We start from the raw sequence: 25,309 nt of genomic DNA, 5'->3' as shown, positions 1-25,309 counted from the left end.
TTCTATAGTGCCTTTAACGTAGTAAAATATTCCAAATTGCTTCACAGGAGCGTTATCAAACAAAATTCGAGATCTGAGCCTCAAAGCATGATATTAGGACAGGCTACAAAAAGCTTGATCAAAGAGGTAGGTTTCAAGGAACATCTTAAAGGGGAAGGACAGATAGAGTGGCGGAAAGGTTTAGAGAGGGAATTCCAGAGCTTAGGGTCTAAGGAGTTGAAAGAAGCACTGCCAATGGGGGAGCAATAGAAATTGGAGGTGCACAGGAGGCCAGAATTGAAGGAGTGTGGAGATCTCTGAGGGATGCAGGGCTGGAGGAGGTTACAAAGATAGGGAGGGGTGAGGCCATGGAGAGATTTGAGCACTAGGATGAGAATTTTAAATTTGAGCTGTCAGACCGGGAGTCAATGCAAGTCGTCAAGCACAGGGTGAGGCAGGAAAGTATGGCAGCTAATCTGGACTCAGCAAGATGTCACAAACAATAAGTAAGATGTAGCACCTGTCTGCTACCTTTCTTGAGCCCTTCGAGTGAGACAGAGATTGCAAGATTAACCCCTTTATTTATTAATAGAAGCAACTGATCACATTTCTCATAGACTTCGCAGGCCACTGTTGCTATTTAGGCAAATGTGGCAATCAGCTTGCAAGCAGCAAGAACGCACAACCGAGATCCAGTAGAGTCCTTTAAAAGGATATTTTATCTGGTTACTGGTTATTAAACCCACTGAGTGCCTCTTTATAAAATGAGTTTGCATGTGATTTTTGCCTGTTACTCAGCCCCACCCCCTTCCCTCCTCTATGTTAACATTGATCATATAAAGAGGCTCGCCTCTTGTACCAGTTCTGATGAAGGTTCTCCGCCCAAAACCTCAACTGTCTTCCTTTTCACGTGCTTACATACATACCCGCCTTTTTTACTGGGACATGAAACAATGAAGCTCATTATCCCTCTCAGTCTTTCTGCCTTTCCACATCTGCAGTCTTTCAAAACACAAGTTTAGCATCATCTAGTGTCACGCTCACAGAGGGAAAAGTGATGATATATGAAATGAACTGGAGGAATTATGGAATAAAGGTAAACTGTTGAACTAAGCTACAAGAAAATGGACACTTTGCTACCCGGGAACATGAAGGGAGAGGTCAGGTGATCCCCTCCTGTACTGTCAATCAGCATGTTTGTCTGTTGAAGGTGGGACCATTATTAACATTGAGAATCACATTGAGGAGACTCATTGACAAGTAAAACAGCCCATTCCATGCTCACGACTCCTATCATCAAAGATTGGGCTAGCAAAGGCTTTTGCAGACAGACAAACTCTGAAGTCATGGCCAAGATAATAGGTGTGAAATATCTATTTACCAAAACGGACCACATTCAGGCGCCATTATGTAACAATGGTCCCCACATCCGGGGACATTGTATGAACACCCCAGGGGAGAGCAACTTGAGTTACCTGACTGAAACCGAAACCTGATAAGTTTTTACCTTAAAAGAAGTAACTTCTTTGAGAGTCAAAAAGCCATTCCGGCACTGAAGCTGTGAGATTGATCCAGCTAAGCAAGTAGCCCTGCCAGCACCATCTTTAAACTGCTGTGGCAGAGAGATTGTAAGGTGACCTTGAAAACTCCCCATCTGGGAAATTGAACCAGGACTTCCACTATCAACTTCGGACTGAGTTTTAACCAAAGGAGTCTGGGATACTTCAATTCCAAGACGGGGAACATTCAGGCATACAACGCTGTTAAAAATTCCATCGGAAAACCAAGAAGGTTTCAAAGTGAACTCTCTTGACAACAATCAAACACTAATTGTATGCTATAATATGATGAAAGGTCACTGATCTGAAACGTTAACTCTGCTTCTCTCTCCATTGATGCTGCCAGACCAGCTGAATTTATCCAGCACTTTCTGTTTTTATTTCAGATTTCCAGCATCTGCAGTATTTTTCTTTTATCTAAATGTATGCTACCTTCCACTCTCTATCTTTTATTGTGTGTGTGTATATGTGTGTGAATGCATGAGTGAGTGAGTTTGCAAACATCTTTGGGCATTGTTTTAGTAAATAGTTATCTTTCTTTTTAAACCTATGAGCAAACCTATCTTTTGTCTGTTTATTTGACCCTTAAATACTCAGGAACTAAACGCAATTTTTAAAAACAGTATCTGCAGTCAGTTGAGAGGTGAAAAATGGAAGCTACCCACACCATTTCCCACCTGTCCATTAGATCTCGAGTGGCCCAGTTTTCTCTTCTACTCTTTTACATTGGTGGCTCTCATAAATGTGGTCCTTCGACCTTCACTTCAGTAAAGAACAAAAGATTATCATTTCCCCGCTCCTCCCCACCCCACCCCCAACAGCCTGTCATAAAATCTCTGGACTGGATTTTCTACCCTGCTATTTATATCCCAGTTTCTGAGGGTGGGCGATGTCCTATTGGTTGCTTGGATTCCGGCATCATTTCAATGATTTCCTGCTGTGGGGAATGAGACCAGATTTTATTAGTTATGCTGGACACCAGGAATGCCGGAGTGTTCTTGGCATCTGGTTGTGCTCAGGCTGCTGGGGATGTGGAGAGGTGGCGAGGGAAAGGAGGGTTTCAAATGTAAAGGGCCACCCTGCATAGCACAGTCAATCATAGTGCAGGAGATTTAAAAACTTGCTTTCCTTCTGCCAGCCACAGTTGGCTTTGGGAAGCAGTGCTGCCACATTCCTCCTATCCACCTGAGGCATCTGGCTCAGTGGGAGAGACATACTGCTGAGGACACACCACCTACTTGCCAGTGAGCCTGACCCAGGAGTTGGTGCTTACTCGGGGTAGGTGTAAGGGGAGCCTAACACAGAACCAGGATTGCCAATTCATAAATTTTCCCATTGGATTGGAAAATTCCATCCTCTGATGCTCACTGGGGTGCATTGACATAGTTGCATGGTAATCTCCAGCATTTCTCAAGATTGTTCCTATGGGAGTCACTAGGCTATACAGACATTGAAGTTATTCCTAATCCTATTCTTATCCTATACCCACAAATCATGCACTTTCTAGAAGGAGCCATTGAATAGTGATTGGGAGTGGGAACCCTGGCTAATTTTCTTCATTCCCTTCACAGCCCTGGCATGCTGAGGGCATGTGATGCACCCATAATTGTTAGTCCTGTTGAGGCCAACTTGCTTGGCATTCACCAGGGGTTATACATGGCACTTCCTAGCTCTGCATTGGCTCATTTCTAGACCAGATGGTGTGTTTAAGACAATGGGGAATTCTGCTATGCATTTTGTACCATACCAATATAATCAAGATTCTAATCATTGAATCATGCCAGTGCCTAGTTTGGAATTTATTTCCTCATTCGTATTAAGGACATTGACTGAGATTTTGGCTTAAATAGCTGGACTGCTCAAAATGTTCCACTGATTCCTTAATAAACCATGTTTCATTTCCACTGTCACTATGGCTGGTAGTTGATCAATGAAAGAGGCCCAGTACATACCTGGTGCTTGGTATTTGAACCAAGTCCTCATGTTCTTGCTCATTGACACCTCTGCAACATCGAGGAGTAACGATGATGCAGCCCATTTTATAAAACACACGCGTTTGGAGGGCACTGAGTTCAAGCCCACTCACTAGGTCGTCATGTTAATGTGCCCACATCATAAATTTTCCACAAAAACATCTTGCTTCACACAGTACGTCAATAAAGGCAATCAGGAAGTATATTCTGCAAAGTAATAAGAAACAAAATAATTTTTAAACAAAGTTTCTTTTCCTTGTCTTTTCCTTGGTTGAAGAGATAGCGATCAGGCCAAATGTGACAATTTTACGAGCAATTATCTCACCCAAACATGGTTTGCAGTGAATAGTTAGCAAACTGCGCTCCTTCCTGTATACGTAAATCTCGAGCTCTTTTTACGTCTTTAGTTTCCTGTAGAATCCGCAAAGCAACCACTGTTGCTTTTTTTTACAAGTCCTGTGCATGTACTCAGCTCAGTGGTAAGCGAACCAAAGGTCTTTTGTAATGCTCTGTTTGTTAACGTCCTGTCAAATTCATATGCAGGATAAAAGAAAGACTTGCATTTATATAGCACCTTTCAAGACCTCTTGATGTCCCAGAATGCTTCACAGCCAATTAAGTACTTCTGACATGCAGTCACTGTTTTAATATATAAAACCCAGCAGCCAAATTGTACATAGCACAGCCCCATAAACAGCAATGCGATAAAGACCGGATCAACTGTTTTAGTTCAGGGACAAAGACTGCCCTGGATATCAATAAGAATGCCACTGTTCCTTGAAATAGTGCTATGGGATCTTTTACATCCACCTGAGAGGGCAGATAGGGCCTCAGTTTAATGCTTCATCTGAAGGATAGTGACTCCACCTGTGCAGTACTGCTGCAGTGCTGCACTGGTGTATCAGCCTGGATTATGTGCTTAAGTCACTGGAGTGCGATTTAAACTCATGACTTTCTGACTCCGAGGTGAGAACACTACCACTGAGCCTGGCTGACATCTGAGCATGGTCAAGCCAGTGCTTTTGGAGAAAACATACAAGGGTTTACTTTACAAGATGTAAACGAAGGAGTCATCCATAACTGTAGTCATTTCAGCAAGAATTCTGGGGAGATCACAGCAGAGTGGTGTAAAAGATCCCATGGCACTACTCTGAGGAAAAGCAAGGGAATTGTCCCTGGCATCCTAGACAATGTTTATCTTTTAACCTACACCACTAAAAATTAATAGATTACCTGGTCATTATCTCAGTGTTTTTTTGTGGGATCTTGCTGTTTGCAAATTGCCTGCTGATTTGACTACGCTTCAAGATTATTTCATTGGCTTTAAAGTGCTTTGGGATGTCCCAAGAATGTGAAAGGTGCTATATAAATGCAGGTCTTCCTTCTTTCTTTGCCATGGGGGAAGAGGGTTGCAGCTTTCCTGAGATTAATTCTCAGGCAAGAGGTTGGTTGAGGTTGTGACCCTTGGCAGAAAGTTAAGCTGTGCTGGTACCTCATCTGATGGACTGGCTCAAATCGACAATTTATTGAATCAGCCATGAGCTGGGGTCCCCCCAGTTGATGCAACTATCCCAAAGATAAATAAAATGTGTTGATGGTTGGCCATTAAAATAGGGAACTTTGAAATTACATACAAATTTCTCAACCCTTTTGCAATTTCCAAGTGCCTTGATACCAACAGGAAATGTCATCACACTGGAACTCTGGTGAACTGCATCGCCTTTGACATTTTCTGAACTTTGCCTCCATTCCATTTGTACTGAAAACTATGGTTAAAATTAGAAAGTATCCTTTAATGGACACTAAAAACTTTTGGTTTCTGTGTTTCAGTCTTTTTAAAGCTGAATATTAATCCACCAATTCTCCATTTTCTCATGTCCTCTTGTGAAGGTGTCAGCTCATGAGGTAGCACTCATTTCCAAGTCAGAAGGTTGTGGATTCAAGCTTCACTCCAGAGAATTGAGGAAAAAAATCTAGGCGAACTCCAGAGCCCTACAGAGGGACTGGCTGCACAATTGAAGGTGCCCTGTTTCAGATGAGTCATTAAACTGACTTCCTGTCTGCACTTTCAGGTGGCTGTAAAAGATCCCATAGCACTATTTCAAAGAAAAGCAGATGAGCTTTCCCTAATGTTCCACCCAATATTTATCACATTACTTGCTGTTTCCTACATTACAACAGTACTCATCAAAGGTACTTCAGTAGCTGTAAAGAGCTTTAGAACTCCTGTGAAAGGTGCTTAATAAATGTCAGACTTCCTTTTTCTATTGTGATATGGGGGAAAGTTGACATCAATGACATTTAAATCAAACTTTTTGCTTTCGCAAGAAGTGGGTGCTAATAGAAAATCAGTTTAAAAATGTGACAATACAGAGAAAGAGCTAACTAGTGATTACAGAAGTGAATGAAATTATAGAGTAGGGAAAGGAAGTGAAATGACTTTATATCAAGAAGTCCAATGTTGGAAGGTTGAAGAGAAAACTGCCTTTACCCAAGGGAGTACAATGACTTCATGATGTCACTGCACCAGTTGTTTGAAAGCATCTCCAATCCTATGCCTTGAGTTCAAACCTAAACCCATTGATCATTGTTTTGTTGGGATGGGTTGGACTAATCTTTGAATGGAAAGCAAATTAATTGACTACAATTCTATTATTTATTGAGTTATTTAAAGATTTATATGTTCCCAAAAATAGGTGTGACTTGCATTGAGCTAATTTCCTGCAAGTTTGGTCTTTTGATTGGTGGCTGTGTGCTTGGTACTTACTATTTTATGATAATTCTGGTGCTACGAAATTACAATGCGGCTTACTCTTAATTTACCTTCTTTGGGACATTAGTCCTGTAAAATGAAACATCTTCCATTTCAGTGTCAGCATCAAGCACACCCAGCACATGGAAAGTACAATTAGATGTGGATTATGGTTCACTTTTACTATGTCCCAACAGTGCTGTAGCTTCAATCTCAGAGGAACACCCCTCTGAAACCTTTCTATTTCTCCATCCCGTGGCCTCTTGGATTGAGGTTGCCAAATTAGTGTAGTTTATGCTGTGGCACAAAATTCAGTATAGCCAGAATTGAGACTGTCCAACCTAATTTGACATTGGTCCCTTACAGCTAAGAGACAGAGGAGACTTCCACCTCAATAATCCAGGCTGGATTTGAAGATAGTTGCTGAATGCAGAAGGCCAGTGTTTAACTCACCCACGCTATCCTAGGGGCGGCACGGTGGTGCAGTGGTTAGCACTGCAGCCTCACAGCTCCAGCAACCCAGCTTTGGTTCTGGGTACTGCCTGTGCGGAGTTTGCAAGTTTTCCCTGTGACCGTGTGGGTTTCTGTCGGGTGCTCTGGTTTCCTCCCACAGCCAAAGACTTGCAGGTTACTAGGTAAATTGGCCATTGTAAATTGCCTCTAGGGTAGGTAGGTGGTAGGAGAAAGGTGGGGATGTGGTAAGGAACATGGGATTAAGGTAGGATTAGTATAAATGGGGTGGTTGTTGGTTGGCACAGACTTGGTGGGCCAAAGGGCCTGTTTCAGTGCTCTGTGACTCTATGACCATCCTAACCTTCACTTTGGTGGAGTATCAGAGCTATATACTGTGATCAATAAGCTTATTCTTCTTAACTAATTTTCAAACTCTGTGCAACTGAGCAAAATGCTGATTACTCTCAGTTAAAATGCCTTAGATATGAATATAATGGAATTTGATGTTTAAAGTTTCATTGAAGCTTTCCCTCTCTTTGCTTTACTGGCTGCTTAGCATATTCGATCCTCTTTCATTCAGGGGAGTGAGACAATCTGGGTTGAGAATCTCGATGACAACAACTTTGAGATCAGCTAACTAGTATGGGGTGAGCTCCAAGCAACAGGAATTGGTGTGGCAATATGATATACTATGCAGTGATAGGATGTAGGTTAATGACCATCTCTGAGCAGGCGAGTTTGGCAGGAATTGTAATGACAGTCACTTGTGTTCTGATACCTTCCAGCAGCTGGTAGGTAATCAGCATTGGCAGAGGTTTGGTATTGTGTCTATCATCTTTGGGGAAATGGCATACAAGTATGTAAATGTTATAAACAGAGGAGTTGGGTGGAAAGGGGGATAAGTATGAAGCACTGAAGTTTTCAACAAATGTAGTTTCATAAAGCCATGTATCAGACAAATTAAAGTACCAAAATATCATTACATTTATCAGATATTCCCAGTCCAAAAGCTCCCCGTTTACAGGTAGTTTTAGCTTCTAAAACTGTATTATTTCATTAAATTTGCTTGGAGTTATCTCTCCTATAGTCCAATGACACTCTCCGATTATGACATCGGAACATAGGAACAGGAATAGGACATCCAGCCCCTTGAGTCTGTTCCACCTTCCATCAGACTTTGATTGATCTGTTTTTTAACTCTACCTACCCACACTTATATGGATCCTTATTGAATGCCTTCTGGAAGTCAACATAAGTAAAATGCATAAACAGTCCTTTATCTACCAGGTTAATTACCTTCCAAAGATTCAACTGGGTTCATTAGACATGACCTACGTTTTACAAATTCATGTTGACTTTCTCTGATCAGTTCATATTTATCCAAGACTTCACTATGGTGTGGTGGTAATGTCCCTGGTGGAATTTCAATTAATTATTAAGGAAAAAGTCTGGAATTGAAAGCTAGGTATGAAACTATCATCAATTCTTGTAAAAACCCATCTGGTTCACTAATGTCCTTTAGTGGAGGAAATCTGCCGTCCTTACCTGGTCTGGCCTACATGTGACTCCAGACCCACAGTATGTGGTAGACTCTTAAATGCCCTCTGAAATGGCCTAGCAAACCACTCAGCTGTCAAGGGCAGTTACGGATGGGCAACAAATGCTGGCCTTGCCAGTGATGTCCACATCCCATAAAAGAATAAAAAATGTATGTTAATTGGGAGTAGGGTATGCCGAATATTGTAACAAGCTGAAAGAAATTGAAATTATTGGCTATGACTACTTGAAAAATATATTTTGATATAATATCAGAAAGTATACATTAGAGATTTAAATTTTTAAAGAGAGCCAAACAGAGGTAAGATATGGTGCAGGAAAAAGTCTATCCATTATTATTATTGTCGAGGGTCAGTGTGAATGTAGCTATTGTGTGTCATTGTGGGAAGAATGTGGGACACTACTGGTATCTCCAGTCTCCCCATGGTCTGTTCCTGGAGTCTTCATTCTCCCTAAGTCTCAACATATATCCTGGCCTTGTCTCTGCTCTTTTTCTGGGGCACAAACTTGCATCTGTCCCAACTTTGGGCCAACGTCTATTTTTTTTCTCACAGAAAGAGGGGAACTAAGAAACAAAGAGTCAGAAAGGAAGATAATGGGATGATGAGTGAAAGCAGGTGAGCCGTACCGAGACAGAGAGAGTGGAAGGTAAATAAAAAGAGGAAGAAATCGTGACAGAAAGAATTAGCGAGGGGGAAACAAGCAGAAAGATAAGTTAGCTGGAGGTGAAAGATTGTTTTTTACTTTTACCTGTGGGAAAACACCATTGGAAATCAATTCGTTATTCTATAAAATGATATTGTACTTTAAGAAATAAAGTCATATATGGTGAATGCTAACATTTGTGCAATAATTTAGATTTTTTGTGGCTGAACTGCATAATCATTGATGTAAAATAGAAATAATATACTTTTATACTGACATGAGAATGAACAGAAGATAACATGAATGGGACAGATTTTAATTTGACAAAATGAATAACAGACAGAGTGCTATCAGATCTTTCCCTTTGTCCATCCACAACTGTACTACGAACACTGCCGTTGTACTAAGTACAGCTGAATCATTCATTGATCTTACAGTCAAGCATGGGTCTCCATTAGCCTCATTGGAGCTGACTTTGGTCCTGATGTAAAGACAACTGACTAGAGACCCCCTTGCTGTGATGTTCTCTTCTCTTCATTCCAGATGGTTTTGAGAAGCTGTGCTTTGGTGTAGACTGAATGGAAGTAAGTGCTCTACTTGGTGAGTAGACTACTTTCCAAGCTCTTACTTTTTTGAGAAATTGCAGCAAACCTTCTGTTGAGCATAGACACGAATGGCGTAGTCATCATCAGTGGCTTGGAAACATTGGCTTGCAGTTGACTCCATTCTTTTAAAGAGGCAGGGTGACTTCTTGAGAGGGGGTTGGTTTTAGCTTTGGTCTCCATGCAGCACAAGCTTTGTATCTGGGCAATGACTGGCAGCTGTCCATGGGATAACAATGAAACAGCTTTCTGAAAGGGTTTTCCTTCAACAGCTGCATGTTCTGATAGCGACCTAGTCACTGACGATTTTCTCAAGGGCTTTTTCATCGGGCGTTTCAAAATACGTGGACACAGCTGGGAAGACTGCTTAACAATTGTTGGAGAGGCCCTTCCAGCTCTTAGTGGTCTTGGAATCTGGTCCTGACGGCAACCACCGTAAATTAGGACAAACTCTTTTTGTGACTGAAGTGGTAAAATGTATGCTCCTTTACTACACTTTTTGAATATCTCAATTACCACATCTAAGAAGAGAGAGAAAATTTGTTGAATGCACACCCGTTTGATCATTTATGAAATATTCATTTCATCGCTTGAAAACTATCAGTGGTTTCCGCAAATCTTCTTCTCTAACAAGGTGAGTGAAACAACCATCTTACCAAGAGCTTCATACAACAATTGAGGGATGATTGTTTTGAGAACCGAACAGTGTCTATGTAAAGCTGGATTGGCATTCATCTCCAGCAACCAGACCTGTAAACAGATCAAACACACAACTGTTAATCCATGTGTACACCTTCCATCCTCACTTCCACACTTCAAAATACTTCAGATGGCACTGGGTACTGCAGTTGCCTTACGTGCTACTATTTCATCTCTGGAACTTTGGTTGAAATCCATTGTTGGAATAAAAGTTTTCTCTGTTTTCTGGTTGTAGTGATAGTTTGTAAAATTAACTTGGAAAGGCTCAATCTAGTTCTCTGTGAATGTGGGCCTTCAGCATGAATTGACCTGAATTCAGTGCTAAGTTATTGTCACTCATTGGGATCTAACTGGATTCCTGCCTAGGCCCTAATATCTGGAATTCACTTCCTAAATCCCTCCACCTCTCTACCTTGCTTTCCTCCTTTAAGACACTCCTTAAAACCTTCCTCTTTGATCAAGTTTTTTGTCATCTGCCCTAATATCTCCTTACGTGGCTCGGTGTCAAACTTTGTTTTATAATGCCTCTGTGAAGTATCTTGGGATATTTCATAACGTTAAAGGCACGATATAAATACAAGTTGTTGTTATTGTTGTTTGATTGCTGTTCTTGGATAACGAAAAATGTCACACTGGTGCAGTAGTGAGAACTGTTGGAGCAGAGTGGAGGGCTTTTATCTGCATCTAACTGGACTGGGCCTGCTTCCTGTTTATGTAGGGGACAAGTAACAGAGAGGATAGCAAGCTGGTGACAAAACAGAAAACAGAGAGGAGGGGTTGAAAGTTATTACTTGGGATTGCAGATGGTGGGAAGTGGTGTTCCACAAGGATCAGTGCTGGGACCACTGTTGTTCCCCATTTATATCAACGATTTGGACTCTGGAATCAGAAGTACAATTTCAAAATTTGCAGATAACACCAAATTAGGAGGTATAGTTAATACAGAAGAGGACTGTGACAAAATAAAGGCAGACATTAATAAACTTGCAGAATGGGCCAAATTGAATTGCCAAATGAATTTCAATATGCATAAGTGGGAGGTAATACATTTTGATAATTAGAATAAGGATGTCACATACTCCTTAGAAAATAAGGATCTACATGGGAAAGGGTAGCAGAGGGATCTGAAGTACAGATAGACAGATCACTAAATGTAGAGACACAGGGTAATAAGTCCATAAAAAAACAAGCAAAGCACTGAGGTTAATTTCCAGAGGGATAGAACTGAAAAGCAGGGAAGTTAAGTTAAACCTGTATAGAACCTTTGTTAGACTTGACTTGGAGTTAATGTGCACAGTTCTGGTCTCCAAGTTGTAAAAAGGATATAGAGGCACTGATAAAGGTACAAAAAAAGATTTACTAGAATGATATGAGAACTGAGAAGTGAGACCTATCATGAAAGATTGAACAGAGAGAGGCTCTTTTCTCTAGAAAAGAGAGGACAGGGGTGACCTAATAGAAGTCTTTAAGATTATAAACGGGTTTGATAGCATGGACATAGAAAAAATGTTTCCACTTCCAGGCGAGACCTGAACCAGGGGCCATAAATATAAGATAGTTACTAATATATCCAATAGCGAATTCAAGAGAAACTTCTTATCCAGAGTGGTTAACATGTGGAAATTGCCACCACAGGGAATAGTCGAGGCAAAGAGCATAGAAGCATTCAAGGGGAAGCTAGATAATACATGAGGGAAAAAGGAATAGGAATATGTTGATGGGATTAGATGATGCAGGGTGGGGAAAGGGTTGTGTGGAGTATGATCACCAGCAGAGACCCGTTAGGCTGCATGGCCCATTGTTGTGATGTAAATACTTCATAACACTTTCAGAATCACAGAATAAGACAGTGCAGAAGAGGCCCTTCAGCCCATCGAGTCTGCAGCGATACATTAAAACACCTGACCTGTCTACTTAATCCCATTTGCCAGCACTTGGCCCATAGCCTTGAATGTTATGACGTGCCAAGTGCTCATCCAGGTACTTTTTAAAGGATGTGAGGCAACCCTCCTCTACCACGCTCCCAGGCAGGGCATTCCAGACCGTCACCACCCTCTGGGTAAAAAGGTTCTTCCTCAAATCCCCTTAAACCTCCCGCCCCTCACCTTAAACTTGTGACCCCTCGTAACTGACCCTTCAACTAAGGGGAACGGCTGCTCCCTACCCACCCTGTCCCTGCCCCTCATAATCTTGTACACCTCGATCAGGTCACCCCTCAGTCTTCTCTGCTCCAGTGAAAACAACCCAAGCCTATCCAACCTCTCTTCATAGCTTAAATGTTCCATCCCAGGCAACATCCTGGTGAATCGCCTCTGCACCCCCTCCAATGCAATCACATCCTTCCTATAATGTGGCGACCAGAATTACACACAGTAATCCAGCTGTGGCCTTACCAAAGTTCTGTACAACTCCAACATGACCTCCCTGCTTTTGTAATCTTTGCCTCGATTGATAAAGGCAAGTGTCCCATATGCCTTTTTCACCACCCTATTAACCTGTCCTTCTGCCTTCAGAGATCTATGGACAAACACGCCAAGGTCCCTTTGTTCCTTGGAACTTCACAGTGTCAGGCCATTCATTGAATACTTCCGTGTCACATTACTCCTTCCAAAGTTTATCACCTCACACTTTTCAGCGTTAAATTCCATCAACCACTTTTCTGCCCATTTGACCGTCCCGTCTATATCTTCCTGTAACCTAAGACACTCCACCTCACTGTTAACCACTCGGCCAATCTTTGTGTCATCCGCGAACTTACTGATCCTACTCCCCACATAGTCATCTATGTCGTTTATATAAATGACAAACAATAGGGAACCAGCACAGATCCCTGTGGTACGCCACTGGACACTGGCTTCCAGCCACTAAAACAGCCATCTGTCATCACTCTGTCTCCTACAGCTAAGCCAATTTTGAATCCACCTTATCAAGTTACCTTGTATCCCATGTGCATTTGCTTTCTTGATAAGTCTCCCATGTGGGACCTTGTCAAAGGCTTTGCTGAAATCCATGTAAACTTCATCAACTGCACTACCCTCATCTACACACCTGGTCAAATGCTCAAAAAATTCAATCAAATTTGTTAGGCATGACCTCCCTCTGACAAAGCCATGCTGACTATTCCTAATCAAATTTTGCCTCTCCAAGAGGTGATAGATTCTCTCCTTCAGAATTTCCTCCAATAGTTTCCCTACCACTGACGTGAGACTCACTGGTCTGTAGTTCCAAGGCTTATCTCTACAACCTTTGTAATGCCTATTTTAATTATCAAGTAGAGGTAGCACGATGAGCCTCAGTGTCATCAAAGAGAAATCAGTAACACAAGTGGTCCCTTTGGGAAAGCATCACTATAAGTAAGCTAACTTGGGTCCAATCAAACAAGCTAATAGAAGCTTAATGTCAATGTTATGTTGAATGTTCATACAATGAATGTTTTTACGGTGCCCAATGGTCGCAGAAGGCCTCGAATGTACCGGCAGGCATTGCATGTTCACACTCCAGGGCCTTTTAAGCCCTCAGGGCATCACAAAGCACTTCACAAACAATGGAATACTATTGAAATGCAGTCACAGTTGTAATATAGGAAACATAGCAGTCAATTTGCGCACAGTAAGGTCCCACCTACTGCAATGAAATAAATGACCAAAATCATCTGTTTTTAGGTGTTGATTGAGGGATATATGTTACTCAGGACACCAGGGATAACTCCCCTGCTCTCCTTTGAATGGTGCCATGGAATCTTTTCCATCCACCTGAGAGGGCAGGTGGGGCCTTGGTTTAATGTCTCATCCAAAAGACAGCACCTTCAACAGTGCAGAAGTCCCTCTGTGCTGCATAGAGATGCCAGCCTAGATTATGTACTGAAGTCTCTGGAGTTGACCTTGAACTCACAACCCTCTGACTCAGGGGAAAAGATTTGCCAGCTAGAGCCAAGACCTTATTTACACTTTATAGGATATAGCTCTTGTGGTTCCCTTCTCATTAATACACCAATTGTATTACATCACTATAATAGTCATGTCTCTTGTGTTAGGGAAGATACCTTATGAGGTGGTTTGGATGGGCATTTTGTGCCTCCAAGTTAAATAATCTTCCTACATACAGATCCATGTACACTTATACTTAACAAACATCCATAACAGAAGAGAATGAAAATTTCAATCACCTTGAAATTTTGATCAATAATAAAGTCACAGCCCAGGAGTTCAAAGTAGCCCAGCTTACAATCCAGTTTGGTCTTGGCAGTATTGAAGCATATAGTCATGATCTCCTGCATTCTCTTCTGCAAGAAAATGTTAAAGTTCTCAATCACATTCATTAATCAATGTTCTAGTTCTGGCAAAAGGCCTGAAACATTGACTCTTGCTCCTCTGTTTCCACAGACGCTGCCTGACCTGCTAGGTGTCTTCCAGCATTTTAATATTATTGTTACAGTTCCAACTGTTTCTTTTGATCATTTTACAAAAAGAAATGCATGTATGAAGGAATTGTTAGGGCGCCTAGAGGAGGAACATGTTGTAAGGTAATGCTTTGTACAGAACCTGGAGGTTTTTGATTTAATTTGTTTTGAAATTTTTGCACATAAACTCACATTTTTATTTGAAGGGAGAGAAGGGAATCTGTTAAATGTATATTAATTGTGTTTAATTATATGGCAGTAATGGACATTAACTGGGGATTCACTTGATCCCTGATAAATAGACACAGACTAAAACTATGGTTGTTGGATGAGGAGGTATATGCTTGTAATGTGTAATTCTGTAAATAAATAAAGAAGTGTGTAAAGATTGGCTCCAGTTCTATCCTTCACCTTTAGGAAACCATTCTCTGCTATCATGTTCTTCCCCAGAAAGCCAATTAATATCTCACACTTTTTCTTTGAGTTTATGCAGCTAGGTTACAGCTTCCACGAGCACTTGGGTAACTCATGAACTGAGAACTATACTTCTATCCTCTGCCTTGTGCAGGTTATCCTGTCCAGGTTTAACAGTTAACTGCAAATTGCAGTAAATTCCTTCTCAGGGAATATGTAGCATGCCCATCATGTGTTTCAATTTCCCAAAATAAACACCCCTGGTCTGGACGAGCATAAAACTTTAAAAAGAAAGAAAATGTTCTTCACGTTATGATTGATTTTTGAAGTAAATGATATTTGAATAAGTCAAATTATCAGATGGAGGATAGATATTATCAAATATTGATATATGAAGTTGAAGTGAAGTTCTGTTGGGTGGGATGTGAATTTGTACACCTGATCACTTCATAGTTAATTCTCAAGTTTAGCCGCGTTAATGTAGGGCAATGGCAAAAAGGCAGGCGAGTGGGACTAATTGGGCGGTTCTTTCAGAGTCGGTACAAGTACAGACACGATGGGCCAAATGGCCTCCTTCTGCACTGTATGATTCTATAATTTGGGAAGGGGTACTGAACAGAGAGGAGAGACATTCCAAGATGAAGGAAGAGACAAGGTCTGGGAGTTGGTTGCTCGTTTGCTGCGTGGGCCAAAGAAAGATGCACAAATAGGTGAGAGAGGAACCTAAACTGAAAATCAAAACTTTTATGAAACAAGGAGGATTTTGACTCCAAAGACACAATAAATAAACATAATGTAGGCAAAAGTTTTAAAAAGTCCATTAATTGGCCATTGATCCATTTAATCTTCCCCAATCTCTGATTCCATCCCCCTCCCTAAGGTTGAACCAGACCGTTTGCAAACTTGGTGTCGTATTTGACCCAGACAGGAGCATCCGACCATGTATCTATGCCATCACTCACGCTGTCTATTTCCACTTCTGTAAGATCGCCCGACTCTGCCCCTAACTTAGCTCATCTGCTGTTCAAATCCTCACCCATGTCTTTGTTACCTCTAGACTTGACTATTTCAATACACACCTGGCCACCTCTCATGTCTACACTCAATAAACGTGAGGTCAACCAAAGCTCTGCTGCTCAAATCCTAACTCGCACCAAGTCCTGATCACCCACCACCCCTGTGCTCACTAACCTACATTGGTTCCCGGTTATGCAATGTCTCCATTTTAAAATTCTCATCCTTGTTTTCAAATCCCTCCAAGGCCTCCTCCACTCCTTATCTCTGTAATCTCCTCCAGCCCTACAACTCTCTGAGATGTCTGTGGTCCTCCAATTCTGACCTCTTGAGCATCCCTGATATTCATTGTTCCACCAATTGGGGCCGTGCCTTCAGCTGCCAAGGCCCTAAGATCTGGAATTCCTTTCCTAATCCTCTTTGCCTCTCTATCTCTCCCTTCTCCTTTAAGATGCTTCATAAAACCTAACTCTTTGACCAAGCTTTTGGTCATCTGCCCATACATCTCCTTACGTGGCTTGGTGTCAAATTTTGTCTGGTAATGCCATGGGGCATTTTACTACGTTAAAGGCGTATGTTGTTGATGGGGTTGTTAGTAAAATTAGGACTTTGTAACACTGCAGTAAAGTTGTTGTGGGACTGTATAGTTTTGGTCCATGGCTATTTGATAGGACAGAGGGTCACAGAGATCCTCTGTCCTATCAACTCCTTCCCTTTTGTTCCATTTTCCCCTACCCTTGCTTTATTTACTTAAAACCTATTACATTTCTAACCTTTGCCAGTTCTGATGAAAGGTCACTGACCTGAAACGTTAACTCTGCTTCTCTCTCCACAGATGCTGCCAGACCTGCTGAGTATTTCCAGCACTTTTTGTTTTTATTTTAGGCCAGAGTATCTAACTCCTCTGATGGTAACATGACTGATTCCCATTAATTAGAGCCTGTGTGAAAGCTGGAGCACAAACTTACTGCAAAAACAGTGAAGACCCAGTCCTTTGGGAGATGCTTTTCTTGCATATACCTCTGATTAATATAGTCATTCAAATGTTCCATGGACCAAATTGTTTCCTCCTTCATGCCATGATACAGGGGGTTCTTTCTCTGCATGAACTGTAGATAAGAAAGCGCAAAGCTGCAATTAATGGAATAAAACTCCATCTTATAAAAGGTGAGGTGGAGTTGCATTTTGTTTCTGAGATTAGTACACATGAAGATGCATTTTAAATACAAGGGGACCAATCATTCACAGGCACGCTGGTAGATATGGAGCACGAACAGAATTAGCAAGCCCGGCAAATTCAAGTGGGACCTGAAAATGCTGGGTCTACACTCACAGTCCCAGCCTGGCCAATTTGCAAAGGGGTCTAGGGTGAGCAAAACTTTTGTCCACCCTGAACTTGGAACCTGGCATCGAGAGAGGTGGTACAAAGGGGAAGGGATATTTTCTCAGCCCTGGGGGAAGACATTCATCTGCATTGTGCCCATTCTGTCTGCTGCTGCTCATTGTAGAAGAACTCAGCTACTCTTTACGCAGAGAGTAGTAGGGGCGTGGAACGCCCTGCCTGCAACAGTAGTAGACTCGCCAACTTTAAGGGCATTTAAGTGGTCATTGGATAGACATATGGATGTAAATGGAATAGTGTAGGTCAGATGATCGGCGCAACATCGAGGGCCGAAGGGCCTGTACTGCGCTGTAATATTCTAATTCTAATTCTAATTCTAATAAAAAGGTGTCAGGCCACTATGACTTTTACAGCCACAGGAAGGCGATGGCGATGGTTCCTGAAAGCCCTCAGATGACCTTTCAGTGAGGGTTCACAAGTCAGCAACCATCTGCCCGGACAGGCACAGCCTTCTACAGCACTGACACTCCGACATGTCCAGGCAGCTTCTCCTTTAGAGGATTGCAACCTCTGCTGAAGGTATCGACTTCATTGCCTTCCTGCCCCTCGTTTCTCACTCCTGCGCCCCTGTTGTACAAGGGTCTGCCTCTGCTCCTGCAGATGTTGCTCCTCATCGTGAGTTGATCCTATCTCAGAGTAGCTTAATCCCATTTCCTGTTATGTCCTTCCTTTCTATTGGTACATGCAGTCTTCCTGACCAACCCCCTCCCCATGAACCCATGAGACCTGTAAGCAGAGGGATCTGTGCACCCCTCCCCCACAAAGCCACCCACCCCCAAATGCCCTTGTCAAGAGAAGATATGACAGGGCATTCTCCTGACTCTGTACAACTGGTTGCTTGTAATTGAGGGCCTGAGCTTTCCCTCTTTAACGGAGCCTCTGCTGCTGTCTCGCCATTCTGATTGGCTCCCCACATTGTTTGTGCCTCCTCCTCCATGTTGTGGTTCAGACCCTGGGCTGAATCTTATTCGGGCGTTGCGCTCTGCGGCGGCATCCTTTAAACTCAGCGGAGTGCCCACGTTCAGCGGCCGCCACAGAGCCCCCGTGATATTTCGCATGGGGGCTCAGTAGCATCACTGTGCTGAGAGGCGGGACATTCGGCACAGTGAGGAACCTTTTGACATCAGTGTAGCAGTGCTGGGGCCCTATTTAAAGCGCCCAGCACCTGCTTCCTGACAGCTGTCAAAGAAATACTTACCTCACTGCTGAAGAGTGGGGCTGCTGTCAATCTGGCAACAAAGCAGAAAGTGCTGGAGAAACTCAGCAGGTCATGCAGCGTCTGTGGAGAGAGAAGCAGAGTTAACTTGACCAAGTTCACAGACCTGAAAGTTAACCCTGCTTCTTACCCTGCTGTGTCCCAGTGCCCTGTGAAGTTGCGATCCTCTTCTTCCACTCAAGTGTTACATTGCTTCTTGTCGTGCCGCACTTGGCTAAATAATCTTAATTTTGCACATTCCAGGACGTGAGACATAAATGCAAATACACAACAGAAATAAAACCATAACTGAAGAATATTTACATACTGTGGGCTTCTAATCATCTGACTCTGAAAAGCCACAGACTAATATGCATTTGGAATCAGTATTCATTTCTCTGTCATCTAAATACATGTAACTGCAATTAAACGATCTTTGTTAAGAAAACAGGAAAATATGTTCATATTCTAGCTGCATTGCTAACTAGAAATATTACACCAAAAAATATGATTAGCTGCTGCAGAAGCAAAGTGTTCGTGAATGCGCGTCGATATGTAATAGTTGAAAAACCATGACAACAGCACAGTCCTGCTTTGGTTTTCAAACATGTGCAAGACAAACCTTGCAGCTAGAAGTTAGAGCAGTTACACGGTGGAATCACCTTTCCATTTAAAGGACCACACCAAAAGCCGAGGATGGCAGAGGGGTTCTCTAGGGTGGCCCCACAGTGAAGCGATGCCTTCCTGCTCACTCTCCTCCAGGCTGTGCAGGCAAGGCGGGAGGTCCTTTTCCCCAGTGATGGGAGGAAGAGGCCCTCCCACCTGAACAAGGCAGTCTGGTTGGAGATGGCAGAGAAGGTGAGTAGCTGTGGGGCCATCCGGTGTCAAAGGGCCCTCTAGGCCTTGTGTGCACAGGGTACAAGCACCAAAGTGGACCACAGCCAAAGGGCAATCAGATCAGCAGCCTTCCTCCAGTCAGGCTGCTAGCACAGAGGTTACACCGAGAAGGGGCACTCGCAAGCGTTTACAGAGAGCACGCTAACACAAATGGGAATGCACGGGTGTCACAGCAATGTAAATAATTGTTGCACTAAATGTTATTCACCAACATGTGTGTCTTGTTTTCCTGTGTGCATGATGTGTGCCAGCAGGTAGCGCCAATGTTGCATCCCTTGCTCCATTGGCCCTCCAGGAACACTAATGTATGCAATCGACTCATTGCCATGCTACCATAACTCAAGAGCCTCTCAACGGATGCAGTGACTTGGGCATTGGCTCAGTCAGCTGCTGCCTCCAATGGTTTACACCGACATGCCGCGGATGTGGACTGTTGCACAGCATATCAGCGAGGCTGATGTGTGGCTTCCAGAGCTCATGTTGGCTCATATGCAGCAGAGAGCCTTTGTCTGATAAGCCACTGCCGTACATCCCTAGCTCACTGCTAGCCCTGCGTGCAGAGCCTGGGTGGCATCTGCCCTCCCATGCACTTTCCTGTTATATGTCCTCATTGTTCTCATAGATTGAGGATGGATGCAGTTGACGTCTCTCCTCATAATTCAAGGTGTGCCCCCTATTGGATGTGTATTTGTGCAGAGCACAGCGAGCAGGAAAGAGAGGTCATGCCATTTTTGGCCCATTGTACAGGACACCACCTTATCCATTCAGGTATCAGGAATGCATTTAGAACATACAGATCACCTGCTCAATGGCAGATCTTTCAGCTCAGAGCATGGCATTGTATCTCTCCTCTGCAGCAGTGGTGGGGTCTCTCACTGGTGTCAGGAGCCGTGTCTGCAAGGGATAGCCCTGGTCTCCAAGAAGCCACCCCTCCATCTGAGCCAGTTCAGTGAACAGCGGTGGCAGCTGGGACTGGCGCAGGGCGCAGGTGTCGTGACAGCTGCCTGAGAAGCGGTCACGGATTTGCATGAAGCACCTACGGTGATCACATACCAGTTTCACCTAGATTGAGAGGGCTCCTTTAATGGTGACGCCTGCAGGTGGTAGCCTGGCGAGAGGCCTGATGACCATATGGGTGCAGTCTATGGAGCCCGAGGACTATGGTTCTCCGGCAATGGTGCCGAGACCGATGGCCCTCTGGGCCTGGCTGTAAGAGTCCATCCTGAAGCGGACAAACTCACCCCTCTGGTGCAGGGCATCGGTGACCTCCCTGATGCAGTGGTGCACTGCTGACTGTGTAACCCCACAAAGGGGGTTTGTGGGCTCCAGTGAGCTCCTGAAATGCTGCATTGGCATCAAGCTTAAGAGCCGCTGCCACGATGAGGACCATAGGCATAGGATGTCCACCGAAGCCCATGGGCTGCAGGTCATCGTTGAGTAGGGCCCAGAGAGGTGTCACCACCCTCTCTACATGTGCAATGGCTTCTGACACTGGTGCTCTGACATCCAATGGCATGTCATATGGGGCCTGTAGATGCACGGCGACCGTAATGGCGAGCTCCCCTTGGGAACTGCTGCTCATGACCGGTGGCCTCTACGTAGATCGCACCTGTCTGTTGATTTTGCCTCCAGCGCATACGGATCCTCAGGAGAAGCGGATCGCACAGTGTAGGATGAATCAAACCCATCTCCATGTAATAAATGTTGTATCCTTCATTAATTCAAAGATTCCTAACAGGGCAGGGATTGGTGTTGACGGGTTCATTAGGTGTGAACATGGATCAACTATGTGGCGTGGCATGGCATTGCCCATCTTGGCCAACACTGAGAGAGACACAGCATGACCACATCAAGATCCTACCAGCTGCATCGATTGACCCCACCATCCTTATAACCTAATGCTTTTTGGCACCCTCCCCAAACACTGGGTGACGAGAGTGCCATTTCTCCTGCACAACCACAAACAATGCAGAGGGTACACCGTTTACGGAGGGAGGGTTCACAGTACCTCCCTTCCAGTATGCAGAGTGAGTCCCCTGCGTATCCCCCACCCTTCCAGTATGCAGAGTGAGACCCCTGAGTATCCCCCACCCTTTCAGTATGCAGAGTGAGTCCCCTGCGTATCCCCCACCCTTCCAGTATGCAGAGTGAGACCCCTGAGTATCCCCCACCCTTTCAGTATGCAGAGTGAGTCCCCTGCGTATCCCCCACCCTTTCAGTATGCAGAGTGAGTCCCCTGCGTATCCCCCACCCTTCCAGTATGCAGAGTGAGTCCCCTGCGTATCCCCCACCCTTCCAGTATGCAGAGTGAGACCCCTGAGTATCCCCCACCCTTTCAGTATGCAGAGTGAGTCCCCTGCGTATCCCCCACCCTTCCAGTACGCAGAGTGAGACCTCTGCGTATCCCCCACCCTTCCAGTATGCAGAGTGAGACCCCTGAGTATCCCCCACCCTTTCAGTATGCAGAGTGAGTCCCCTGCGTATCCCCCACCCTTCCAGTACGCAGAGTGAGACCTCTGCGTATCCCCCACCCTTTCAGTATGCAGAGTGAGTCCCCTGCGTATCCCCCACCCTTTCAGTATGCAGAGTGAGTCCCCTGCGTATCCCCCACCCTTTCAGTATGCATAGTGAGTCCCCTGCGTATCCCCCACCCTTTCAGTATGCAGAGTGAGTCCCCTGCGTATCCCCCACCCTTTCAGTATGCAGAGTGAGTCCCCTGAGTATCCCCCCCTCCCTCCTCCCTCCCAGTATGCAGAGTGGGATTCCTGAAAATGGAACTTACTCTCTGCCGCGAAACCTTCTGCCTCTGATGACCCGCCGGCTTTTCTAATCGTGATTGGGATGGTACGTTACGGCTGCCCATTCAAAGTAAGATCAGGAAATGTGCAGGAGAGGCGGCAGGGCTGCATAATCTGCAGAGGTAAGTACCGTTTTACATATTCTAATTGGGGTGCCGCCGCCGTGCAGCAGGGGTTGGGGAGGTGGGGTCGGGGAGGAGGGCCGCACTGAGGTCCCCCTGCCACCAGTAATTTGCAGCTGGCCCTTCTCAATGTCACGGGTTGAGGCGGGCCTCTCCCCGCAGAATTTTACCGGCCCCCGCACCGTGACCCACAGTGTCGAGGGCGCGGTACAATTCAGCCCCCATGTGTATTTCTTCCTGCTGAAAGAAAATTCAAAATTGGCCCTGAATGAACGGACAACAACTGGCCGTTTAGCAATCTCAGACAGCTTGGTTCCTGCAGCTCTCGGCAGAGTATTTCATCTTTGAGCGTGCCGGTTTCACGTCCTCTCATTTAAGTAAAAAGGGGAGGGAGGGTGACGGAATTTTCTGTGATTTCAACTTACCTGGTTGGTCAGGTGACTTGTCAGATCATCAGAGTGTGGATCATATATGTTACACGTTGATTTGGCATAACCGTGGTGAAAGAAGGCCATAATGGGCGAGGTGCAGGCAATCAGGAAGTAACTGCGGACATCAAATTTTCGACCTTCCAGGAGTAGGGGCTTGACAACATATCTGTTTGAGTAAAATGCACAGGCTTTTTAGCACAATTCTATAGACAGAAATTTAATTTGCAGTGCTTCTAATCTGTGTTAAATTTAAGGACTCTTTCATGAATCGTAATTTTTTGTTTTGTGGCTCGGAGGCGAGTGATGTTCTCCTGCATTGTCATTGAGCCAGGAATCGCACGCCAAACTACAAAAGCACTGTTGGGGGTCTGGGCCGAGCCCTATTAATGCTGTCACCATTCTACTGTCCACTCATGTTGTGGTTACTTAAACTGATTGCAACTGTATTGCCAGGGTTAAGGCCGAGATGTGTCTCAGTCAGTACAGGAGGCAGGTGGGAGTGAGCTGGCCAGACCTATACATATGATTTTTATTTATTTATTTATTTTATTTAGAGATACAGCACTGAAATAGGCCCTTCGGCCCACCGAGTCTGTGCCGACCAACAACCACCCATTTATACTAACCCTACAGTAATCCCATATTCCCAACCACCTACCTACACAAGGGGCAATTTACAACGGCCAATTTACCTATCACCTGCAAGTCTTTGGCTGTGGGAGGAAACCGGAGCACCCGGCGAAAGCCCACGCGGTCACAGGGAAAACTTGCAAACTCCACACAGGCAGTACCCAGAATTGAACCCGGGTTGCTGGAGCTGTGAGGCTGCGGTGCTAACCACTGCGCCACCGTGCCGCCCTAATATGAACATATCACATTGATGGGCGACTGGGCCAAGAGGACTGCTCCCACACTCACAGCGTCTGGAGCTTCGTGACCAGACTATTCCTCTTGTGACTCTTTCATTTCAACTTGAGTTTTACTTCACTGGCCACGAAGAAATCTGTATGCCTGTCCCAAAGAAAAGGATGGGGGAAGGAGGCAAACAGATTTAACTCTGAAATTCAGCTTGAATACAATTAATTTTCCTCTATTTACTCTGGACCAGGCATTGATTATGCTGCAGGATCATCATGAATGTAACAGAGCAGGGCACTAACTAAATCAACATCATTAAAGCAGACTGTCTGGTCATTGTCACACTGCTGTTTGTGGGAGCTTGCTGTGCGCAAATTGGCTGCCACCTTTCCTACATTACAATAGTGACTACACTTCAATAAAGCAATTGATTGGCTGTAAACAGCTTTGGGATGCCCTGAGGTTGTGAAAGGTGCTATATAAATACAAGTTCTTTTACTGCAACCAGAGCTTTTATCCATTCTAGTTGACTTCCAATGGCACTGCAAAGGGAGAGTCAAGAACAAGTGTGGCCTTCAGGTGAAACAGGGTTGGCAGGCAGGCAGGGGATAAGTGGACCAGGGCATGCAGACATAATTAGATTCTATCCTTAGCACTACACTTCTAGTGTGAATATACCCATCCATTAGTGCGTGTGATACAGCAGGGACTAAATTGGACAGCCCCTGAAAAGAGGCACTGGGATCATGATCCCCAATTAACCCATACCCATTGATTCCAATGCAGCCAGTGCACCAACTTTGTTCTGCCTGCACATTTAAATGATCCCTGAGTCCATCCAGCACTAACTGTTCATTGGCTGAGTGCATCAGCAGGGGGCCATTATTGTGCGTGATTAGCACTAATTAAAGCTAGCCTACACCTCTTAAAGGGAAAGTACATTGTGGCTGGGAGTCATGGTTGAAGAGAATCTGACCTGGGAAAGGGTGAGGAATAGCACAACAGGTGAGAAAGCGGGTGCCAAAGTTTTCGGATGCTGCACTGGAGGTCTTGGTGGAGGAGATGGAAAAAAGGAGAGGCCTGGCAATGGAGGAATACCAAGAGGAGAGTGATGATGAAGACACTGTGCCGTCACTTGATTTCACACTCACAGCCACCAACCCAAGACACTGACACTGCATGTATCTTAGAGGCGGGATCTGCATGTGATGAGACACTGGGCACAAGTGGGCTGCAGCCAGGGCAGGAACAATGATAGTGCAGGTGCCAACTCACTGGAGGGCAAGATCACACACGAGTTCCACAGCAGAGGATTCAGATGAGGACTTTGATGTGGCAGGTACAGAAGAACACTGTGCTCAACAAAATGCTTGGTGCATTGGGAAGCCTGCCAGAAAGCCTGCAGTCAATGTTAAGAAGCATGGACCAACTTGGCTCAGGGCTTTGTGCAGATCTTGGAACCCCTCCTTTCCAGCATTGAAGTGGTGGCCAACTCCATTTGTACACTTGTGGAACCAACCATGATGCAGAATCTGATGACTAATTTCATTGCAGCACGAG

The 25,309-nt window shown here is 44.4% G+C and overlaps 2 protein-coding genes across 3 annotated transcripts in view; both read right to left on the bottom strand.

Annotated features, from left to right (window-relative positions):
* Positions 1–3,941, bottom strand: part of LOC137352064 (probable pleckstrin homology domain-containing family N member 1) — a 48,382-nt gene extending 44,441 nt beyond the window's left edge. Inside the window, exons 1-2 of one of the 2 annotated variants that reach the window (XM_068017113.1) lie at positions 3,837–3,941; positions 3,491–3,718 (exon numbers count right to left, since the gene is read on the bottom strand). In XM_068017113.1, coding sequence (XP_067873214.1) covers positions 3,491–3,576 — 86 coding nt within the window. In that variant the 5' untranslated portion in view covers positions 3,577–3,718; positions 3,837–3,941. The other variant, XM_068017114.1, reaches the window with a different exon arrangement.
* Positions 3,942–9,273: 5,332 nt separating this feature from the next.
* LOC137352008 (protein polyglycylase TTLL10-like) overlaps positions 9,274–25,309 on the bottom strand; it is a 37,922-nt gene continuing 21,886 nt past the window's right edge. Inside the window, exons 9-13 of the mRNA XM_068016986.1 lie at positions 22,886–23,057; positions 17,015–17,155; positions 14,385–14,501; positions 10,177–10,270; positions 9,274–10,041 (exon numbers count right to left, since the gene is read on the bottom strand). Of these exons, the coding sequence (XP_067873087.1) occupies positions 9,512–10,041; positions 10,177–10,270; positions 14,385–14,501; positions 17,015–17,155; positions 22,886–23,057 (1,054 nt within the window). The 3' untranslated portion in view covers positions 9,274–9,511. The remainder of the gene's footprint in view (positions 10,042–10,176; positions 10,271–14,384; positions 14,502–17,014; positions 17,156–22,885; positions 23,058–25,309) is intronic.

The sequence above is a fragment of the Heterodontus francisci genome, chromosome 37, assembly GCF_036365525.1.
Source record: "Heterodontus francisci isolate sHetFra1 chromosome 37, sHetFra1.hap1, whole genome shotgun sequence".
Classification (NCBI taxonomy): Eukaryota; Metazoa; Chordata; class Chondrichthyes; order Heterodontiformes; family Heterodontidae; genus Heterodontus; species Heterodontus francisci.
This window is presented reverse-complemented; position numbering and strand designations above follow the sequence as displayed.